The sequence below is a fragment of the Neophocaena asiaeorientalis genome, unplaced genomic scaffold, assembly GCF_003031525.2.
Source record: "Neophocaena asiaeorientalis asiaeorientalis breed wild unplaced genomic scaffold, Neophocaena_asiaeorientalis_V1.1 scaffold445, whole genome shotgun sequence".
In the NCBI taxonomy this organism is placed as follows: Eukaryota; Metazoa; Chordata; class Mammalia; order Artiodactyla; family Phocoenidae; genus Neophocaena; species Neophocaena asiaeorientalis.
Window position 1 is genome coordinate 899,204 of NW_020172783.1, and position 9,670 is coordinate 908,873.

Below are 9,670 nucleotides of genomic sequence, written 5' to 3' on the forward strand. Positions count from 1 at the left end.
TAGAAGTGAGAGTTCAGATAAGTGAGGCCGCCACTGCTGCTGTGAACACCTCAGAAGGGGAAAATGCATTTATCAGGAGTGAAAAAGAAGAGCTTGCTAGGAGTCAAAGAAAAGAATAAAAAGTCCAGCACTAGGGCTCCTTCTCCTACCAAATGCAAAGACCGCTCTGATAAGCAGTCCAAGGATCGCTCTAAAGATAAGGGGGCCACCAAGGAGTCGAGCGAGAAGGATCGTGGCAGGGATAAAACTCGAAAGAGGCGCAGCGCTTCCAGTGGTAGCAGCAGCACCAGGTCTCGGTCCAGCTCGACTTCCAGCTCGGGCTCCAGCACCAGCACAGGCTCCAGCAGCGGCTCCAGCTCATCTTCAGCATCGAGCCGCTCAGGAAGTTCCAGCACATCCTGCAGCTCCAGCTCCGGCAGCTCCCCTGGCTCTCCGAGTCCTTCTCGGGGCAGGCAGGACAAGAGGCAGCGCTCCTGCTCCAAATCCAAACCACCCAAAAGAGATGAAAAGGAAAGGAAAAGGCAGAGCCCTTTGCCTAAACCTACCAAAGTGCACATTGGAAGGCTCACCAGGAATGTGACCAAGGATCATATCATGGAGATATTCTCCACCTATGGGAAAATTAAAATGATTGACATGCCTGTAGAAAGGATGCACCCACCATCTGTCTAAAGGCTACGTATATGTGTAGTTTGAGAATCCAGATGAGGCCGAGAAGGCACTGAAGCACATGGACATGGACGGAGGACACATCGATGGCCAGGAGATCACTGCCACGGCTGTGCTGGCCCCCTGGCCTCGGCCAACCCCCTCCCCCAGCCCCCCGGCGATTCAACCCTCCCAGGAGAATGCTGCCACCGCCTCCCATGTGGCGCAGGTCACCCCCACGGATGAGGAGAAGGTCGCGTTCCCCTCGGCGCAGGTCCCCTGGCCGCCGCAGCCACAGGAGCCGCTCCAGCTTCAACTCCTCCCGATACGCAGGGCCACCGAAGCTCTGCCCTGTGACTTGTATCGCATCCAACTCACTTCTGTCATTTTTTTAGCCGAAGGAGGATCGGTAGGAAAGAAATTCCTCACTCAGGGGCAGGCTTCGAAGGTGAAGGCAGTAATTGCCCTGGCGGCAGAGTTCCGGCTGCAGGAGTGTTGTTGGTTTGGGGTCGTGCTTATAAAGATGCCCTCCAGTTTTCTGGCTAGAAATCTTCAACATTTCTAGTTCCTGAGAGTCAGTTTAGTGGCAAATCCAGCAGGGATGAGCCGGGGGCTCCAGGAGGTGGTACAGCCCCAGACTGGGAGCATGTTTTCCCGTTCCACAGGTGACCTGGGGCCGATCTGGTGGCCTGCTCGTGCCCTAACCTGTTGACCTGCAGGGTCCCACAGGAAAGGGTGTGCTTTTATGCAACTGCCGTTCCTGTGAGCCTGGCCCTGCTCTCCTGCTTGAGTCCTCTTCTGACCTCTAGGGCCAAATACCCAAAATAGTTCTTTCCATGTGTACTCATGTGCGTGTACACACACACACACACACACACACACACGTCTCCCTTTCTCTCTAAAACTGGTAAGTTGAGAGCCATCTCTGTCAGGTCATCACAGAAGCCCCCCGTTTTGTTGGTATTCATGGTGGTCGTGCAGGTTACCTTGGCAACATGTACATTGTTTTTTGGCTTTTATTGTACAGTCAGTACTACATATTTTCTGTTTTGAGTTTTGTAACTTTGTATGTAACATTTTAGGTAATATTGTGTGTGTACTTTGTAGTGTAGAGGAAAGAATTGTGTTGAATAAACCTAGGATTAGAGTGCCAAAAAAAAAAAAAAAAAAAAAAGTAATTTTTGCCCACAGAGATATATGTAGGTAGAACTCTAGATGGTGCTACAAATCTGCAAATCAGAATTTCAGCCAGGAAAGAAGACTTACTGGTCCAGGTGGAATAATTCTGAGGGGACAATTAGAATATCTATACTTAAAAACTATGATAAAAGAAGAGAATTCAGTTGCTCTTTGTGATTGCATTCTATAAAATACTCAGGTGAAGTAGTATAAAATATTAGTATTTTCAGGACACTAAAAATATTTTGCAAACCATAAGAAAATATGTAGTATCTACAACTTCAGTAGTTCTTTCCCCAGTAATTTGGAAAGTATTTGCTAAGGATAAATTTGTAATGTTTAATTATATGAACAAAATCACATTTATCACATAAATATATTTATAGTTATAAAGATTTTACAATAGCCAGGACATGGAAACAACCTAAATGTCCAATGACAGATGAATGGATACAGAAGATGTGGTACATATATACAATGAAATATTACTCAGCCATAAAATGGAATGAAATTGGGTCATTTGTAGAGATGTGGATGGATCCAGAGTCTGTCATACAGAGTGAAGTAAGCCAGGAAGAGAAAAACAAGTATAGTATATTAACGCATATATGTGGAATCTAGAAAAATGGTACAGATGAACCTATTTGCAGGGCAGGAATAGAGATGTAGACATAGAGAATGGACATGTGGACACAGTGGGGTAAGGGGAGGGTGGCGCGAATTGGGAGATTAGGATTGACATATATACACTACCATGTGTAAAATAGTTACCTAGTGGGAACATGCTATAAAGCACAGGAAGCTCAGCTTGGTGCTCTGTGACAACCTAGGTGGGTGGGATGGGGGGACCAGGGAGGTCCAAGAGGGAGGGGATATAGGTATACATACAGCTGATTCACTTCACTGTACAGCAGAAACTAACACAACATTGTTAAGCAATTATACTCCAACTAAAAAAAAAAAATTTGAGAGTAGGGGTTTTAAATACCAGCAGTATATTTAAAATTTTACACATTTAGCTATGTAAATAATGGGTACTCATTTTCTTCTTATGAAAACTCCATCTGAAAATGGAGTGCACTGAAATGTGTAACTCTTGACAAGTTTTCTTGGAAAAAGTCATTTAGTTATTATAATAACAATATTCACATATGTTTCAGGTATATTAAATTTCTTATCACATCTAACCTCTTTAGATTGCAGATGCATTCTTTTCTGCATCTTTCATATCTACCTTCACAGCACCTTGCAAGGTGCTCGGCAGTGTAGTAAGTTTTCAGTACATATTGTTGACAGGCTCTTTATTTTGCTTTCATACAGAAATAATTTCCTTTTGAATAGCTTACATATTAATTTTTCAGAAATTTTGCTGTGAAGTATAACACAGAAAAGAACACAGGAGACAAAGGTACAGACCAATACATTGTCACAGAGTGAATAGCCATGTAATTACCACCTAGTCAAGAAATAGTACACTGCCAGCATCCCAGAAAACAGTAACCTAGACTTCTAACTCTATACTCTACATCTAATTGTGTTTGAATATTACAGAAATGAAATCATAAGGTATATATTATTTTGTAACTTTTCATTTGTGAGAATTATCTATGTTTCTGCACGCATCTGAAGTTCTTTTACTTAAAATGCTGTGGAATGTTTTATTATGTAAAAATACCACAAGGTATGGTATTTTGTGGTAATACTTTTTTTTGTGTGTGAAAACTTTGCTGTCTTCACAGTCATTAAGACTATTTCCTAAATTATCTTCTAAAACTTTATTATTTTTCCTTTTACATTAAGATCTATGATCCTCCTATAGTAGAATGCCATGTAGGGACCAAGTATCATTATTGTTTTTCATAGAGATATCCAATTCAGTCATTGGGCATATACTTTCACTTAGCAAACTGCCTTTCAGGACCCCAACTCAAAGCATGTTGGGTTTATCAACCACCCTTACCCAGTGTGGGCCCTGGATTCCAATTTTTTATGTTGTTGCCCTGATACTGTCAGATGCCCTACTCAGCTTTAGCATACTTTTCAGAAATAGCAGCTCCAAATGGCAGGCTAACCCAAATTCTTTGAGTTTATCTTCGCCGAGATCTTGGCCCTGAAATTCTTATCTTGTTATCTCTATGACCTCGTCAACAGAATCTCTATTGATTTTACCCATCTTTCCTACTATAATTATCAGAAGTGTTGGTCTGAATTCCTTAGTCCATCATTACAGGAAATGCCAGACCCATGTATTTTTTTTTTAAAGTGTTTATTGAATTTGTTTGCTTCTGTTTTATGTTTTGTTTTTTTGGCCCCGAGGCATGTGGGATCTTAGCTCCCTGACCACATCTCGAACCCGCACTCCCTGCATTGGAAGGCGAAGTCTTGACTACTGGACCATCAGGGAAGTCCCAGACCCATGTATTTTAAAAAAAATTTTATTGGAGTATAGTTGATTTACAATGTTGTGTTAGTTTCAGGTGTACAGCAAAGTGAATCAGTTATACATATATCCACTCTTTCTTAGATTATTTTCCCATATAGGTCATTACAGAGTATTGAGTAGATTTCCCTGTGCTGTACACTAGGTCCTTATTAGTTATTTATTTTATATATAGTAGTATGTATATGTTAGTCTCAATCTCCCAATTTATTCCTCATCCCCCTTCACCCATAGTAACCATAAATTTGGTTTCTACTTCTGTGACTCCATTTCTGTTTTGTAAATAAGTTCATTTGTTCCATTTTTTTTAAGATTCCACATATAAGTGATATCATATGATATTTCTTTCTCTGTCTGATTTACTTCACTCAGTATGACAATCTCTAGGTTCATCCATGTTGCAGCAAACGGCATTATTTTGGTTTTTTTATGGCTGAGTAATATTCCATTATATCTATGTACCACATCTTCTTTATCTATTCCTCTGTCAATGGACATTTAGGTCCATGTCAGTCACGTATATTTTAAAAAAATTAATCTTGATTTCACTACTCACTATCTGGGTGACCTTTGACAAGTAACAAACTCCTTGAAGTTCAATTTCCTCATTTGTAAAATGGGAGTGGCAAAATTTATCTCATAGAATTGTTGAAAAAATTAATATGAAAGGTGTATAGAAGCTTGGAAGATGCAATATAAGACTGATAGTATACCTTCAATGAATGGCAGCTATTATCTTTGTTATATTAGTGATGATAATAATTATTAAGATGATGATGGAAACAGTAAGAGTTCTAAGTACCTCTGTCTACCACATTGCCCTATTCTCCTAATCTAAAAGTGGTATAAAGTTAATCTCACAACATTTATTTTAAGTGAATCAATATAGTCTTCAAGTAATGATTGCTCCCAGTTTTTAGCTTTGCTCAAGACATACTTTTAATAATTTATCCTTGATTTTTTTTTTACCCAGAATTTTGTCAGACTCAGTGGCAAATGATTTTCAATAACAACTTTTCTCTTTGCGAAGACCTAGAGGGGTGGGATAGGGAGGGTGGGAGGGAGGCTCAAGAGGGAGGGGATATGGGGATATATGTATACATATGGCTGATTCACTTTGTTGTACAACAGAAACTAACACAGTATTGTGAAGCAATTATACTCCAATAAATATCTATTATAAAAAATAAACTGTGTTATCTCCACTCTTGTATTCCTCTCATCTTACGATTCATCAAAATTTCATAAACATTAGCTATAATGCTGCACACAGTTTCATTTGTAAGTACTCTTAGTACCTAGGAATGTAATTCATCTTACAAAAGACTGAAACCTATTGAACAGCAGCTTGGTCTCTTACAGTCTTTTTATTAATGTTAGACTTCAGTTCACTATGTTACAAGGGTTGGCAAGGAAAGTCAATCTTCTTTCAACTTTCCTTAGTCTGAACAGAGTATATAATGAAGTTATAGTTTAAGCAAAAAAAATTACCAATGCACAAGAAATGGTGTTTTATCTAGAGGATTTATAGGAAGTGGGCGGGCACTCAAGTATCAGAATATTTGAATTTGATACATATACATCACTTTTTAATTTTTTTTTAATTTTTGGCCATGCTTCAGGGCATGTGGGATCTTAGTTCCCTGACCAGGGATTGAACCCATGCCCCTTGCATTGGAGGCACGGAGTCTTAACCACTGGACCACCAGGGAAGTCCTACATCACTTATTGACTAACAGACCTATTGACTAGGTTAATAGGTTACCCAGGTTACTTGAGAATATGAAGGTAGCTTCCTAGTGATGGACTCATGCATCCTATAGATAGGGAATACTGTAGCTCCCATTCTAAGTTAACTACATGACATCTTGGTCAAAAAAATACACCATGAGTTTGATAAATATGAAGTAATTCCCTAGACCTGGATCATGATCGACTATTGATAAAACTGAGCTTCTGGTTTTGCTATTTTGAGAACCAGGTCTTGTTAGATGTATGCTTATTAAGAAACAGTGTCCTGAAAAAGGCCACTGTTACCTCACTAGATGAGCTAAACCAAATATTATTGTAAATGCAAAAGAAAATAGTATAAGAGCCAAATACTATGTAGGAATAAACAAGCAATAAAGAGAAAGGAGAAGAGGTACTTGCTTCCTGTTCCAGACAATGAACCTGTAAGTGCTTATTGAGAACCTGGAATGTATGAAAAATTAGTAAAATACATAAACCCTGCACTTTAGGATCTTATCATCTTCTTGGGGAAACAAGTATGGCACAAATAGAACAATAAATAGTAATTAGTTGTTGTGAGGTATGTGCAATTTTATGACAGAAAATATTAAAATTAATGTGGACCAGAGTTATTGCAGAAGATTTGGTGGCTTTGAAGGATTTTGAAAATTTTGAAAAGAAATATATTTGGATGCAAATGTCATGATAATGTTTGTGGAGAAATATAAACCCAGGAAGAGGAAGTGCTGTCATGAGATGGATAATTCCAGCTGCTACAGAGCATTTCATTAATTCTTATCCAAGTTTGTTAAGACACTGAGACTTCATAACTGAATTGAAACTGGGACATGCAGCCTATGGGAAATGTATTGGAACACATGTGCATTCTATAATATACTCATTTATGATGCGTTCAACCAGATCATTAATATATAGCATGACATATTGTGATTTTCCATTACAATTGACAGGACTTTTGTGGTTATGGGACCAAGGAAAGTAAAAGTGCATAAGTACTGAAATTTTAGGCTTTGTTCAAGATGGAAGAAAGGCTTATACTGTTTCAGCAGCAACACTGTTTATCCGTGGAAAGTTGAAGAACCACGCCATTCAGTAGTTGCTATTTTTGACATTAGAAGCAAATCAAAAGAAAAAAGAGATGAATATGAAATGATTGATATCTAATATAAATATTTTATATACATCAGCTTCAAATCTTTAAGTCTTGTTTTAAAAAGATAAATTGACAGTAAATGTCATATAACATCTCTATGAGTCACGGATCATATTTCTATTAGCTGTTTCAACAAATATTGGGTTGGCCAAAAGGTTCATTTGGTTTTTTCCATAAGATGGCTCTAGTAGCACTTAGTTGTCTTTAACTTCATTCAAAACAGTTTTGTTAGATTGTATGTTACAGCTGTCATATCAGCATGCATTTAAAAAAAGACTTCAAAATTGGTGAATTTTTGTGTAGCCATTTTAATATTGAAGATGGAAGAAAAAAAGCAACATTTTCGGCATATTATGCTTTATTATTTCAAGAAAGGTAAAAACACAACCAAAACACAAAAAAAGATTTGTGCAGTGTATGGAGAAGGTGTTGTGACTGATCGAATGTGTCAAAAGTGGTTTGTGAAGTTTTGTGCTGGAGATTTCTCGCTGGACAATGCTCCACGGTCAGGTAGACCAGCTGAAGTTGATAGCAATCAAATCAAGACATTAATTGAGAGCAATCAACATTATACCATGTGGGAGATAGCCGACATAAAACATCCAAATCAAGCCTTGAAAACCATTTGTACCAGCTCAGTTATGTTAATCGCTTTGATGTTTGGGTTCCACATAAGTTAAGTGAAAAAAACCTTCTTGACCGTATTTCCTCATGCGATTCTTTACTTAAACGTAATGAAAACGTTCCGTTTTTAAAGCAAATTGTGACGGGTGATGAAAAGTGGATACTGTACAATAATGTGGAATGGAAGAGATCATGGGGCAAGCGAAATGAACCACCACCAACCACACCAAAGACCAGTCTTCATCCAAAGAAGGTGATGTTGTGTATATGGTAGGATTGGAAGGGAGTCCTCTATTATGAGCTCCTTCCGGGAAACCAAATGATTAATTCCAGCAAGTACTGTTTCCAGTTAGACCAACTGAAAGCAGCACTCTACGAAAAGCATACAGAATTAGTCAACAGAGAACGCATAATCTTCCATCAGGATATTGCAAGACCACATGTTTCCTGGATGACCAGGCAAAAACAGTTAGAGCTTGGGTGGGAAGTTCTGATTCATCCGCCATATTCACCAGACATTGCACCTTCAGATTTCCATTTATTTTGGTGCACGTTCAGATTTCCTTTTATTTTGGTCTTTACAAAATTCTCTTAATGGAAAAAATTTCAATTCCCTGGAAGACTGTAAAAGGCACCTGGAACAGTTCTTTGTTCAAAAAGATAAGAAGTTTTAGGAAGATGGAATTATGAAGTTGCCTGAAAAATGGCAGAAGGTAGTGGAACAAAGGGTGAATATGTTGTTCAATAAAGTTCTTGGTGAAAATTTAAAATGTGCCTTTTATTTTTACTTAAAAACTATAGGTAATTTTTGGCCAACCCAATAAATTTCTGAATCTCAGGGAGTTAGTTTATTTTGACTTTGTGCAAAGTCCAAAGGTGGTATGCTTGAAGGGCAGGTAGCATTTCTTAGAGTGGTGATTACATCTGTTTTGGAGACTTGAATTTTTTTCTAGGAATTTTTTCACTTGATATAAATTTAAAATTTTATTTGCAATAAAATAGTTACTTTCCAACTTGTTTTATAAGGCCAACATAACCTTGATTATAAAACTTAACAATGACATTAAAAGACAATAAAATTATGTCATTCTTTTTCAGAAGCATGGATGCAAAAATCCTAAACAAAATAAGATATGAAACCCAGTGACACACAAAATGTATATTTTATTTGCAATCAAGTTGGGGTTATTCTAGAAATACAAGGTTGGTTTAACATTTAAATATCAATCAATGTAATTCACAATATTGGTCAGATAAAAGTAGAAAAATGATATGATTATCCCAATAAATGCAAAAAAAAGCATTTGGTCAAATTCATTTATCATAAAAATTAGCAAACTAAAAGTAAAAGAAAACTTCTTTAATCTGATAAAATGATAGCAAACATCCTATTTAATGGTGAAACACTGAAAGCTTTTCCCTGAAATTAGGAACAAGAGAAGGATGCCAGCTATCAACCCTTTCTATTCAACAGTGTACTAGAGTTCTATAATGTAAGGCAATCAATCAACCAAGCAACCAAAAAAAAAGAAAATATAATCGATGGAAAGGAAATAATAATATTGTTTTTATTTGAAGATGTAGGTGTATGCTAAAAATCTAAAATAATATACAAATAGAGGGCTACCCTGGTGGTGCAGTGGTTAAGAATCTGCCTGCCAATGCAGGGGACACGGGTTTGAGCCCTGGTCCAGGAAGATCCCACATGCCGCGGAGCAACTGGGCACGTGCGCCACAACTACTGAACCTGCTCTCTAGAGCCTGTGAGCCACAACTACTGAAGCCCACGGGCCTAGAGCCCATGCTCTGCAACAAGAGAAGCCAGAGCAATGAGAAGCCCGCACACTGCAACGAAGAGCAGCCCCCACTCGATG

At 38.1% G+C, this 9,670-nt stretch overlaps 1 protein-coding gene and 1 pseudogene across 1 annotated transcript in view; both read left to right on the forward strand.

Annotated features, from left to right (window-relative positions):
* LOC112397406 (RNA-binding protein with serine-rich domain 1 pseudogene) lies at window positions 1–1,043 on the forward strand (annotated as a pseudogene).
* A 206-nt stretch (window positions 1,044–1,249) lies between these two features.
* LOC112397407 (transmembrane protease serine 11B-like) overlaps window positions 1,250–9,670 on the forward strand; it is a 19,839-nt gene continuing 11,418 nt past the window's right edge. The window contains 1 exon segment of the mRNA XM_024741600.1: window positions 1,250–1,313. Within this exon segment, the coding sequence (XP_024597368.1) occupies window positions 1,250–1,313 (64 nt within the window).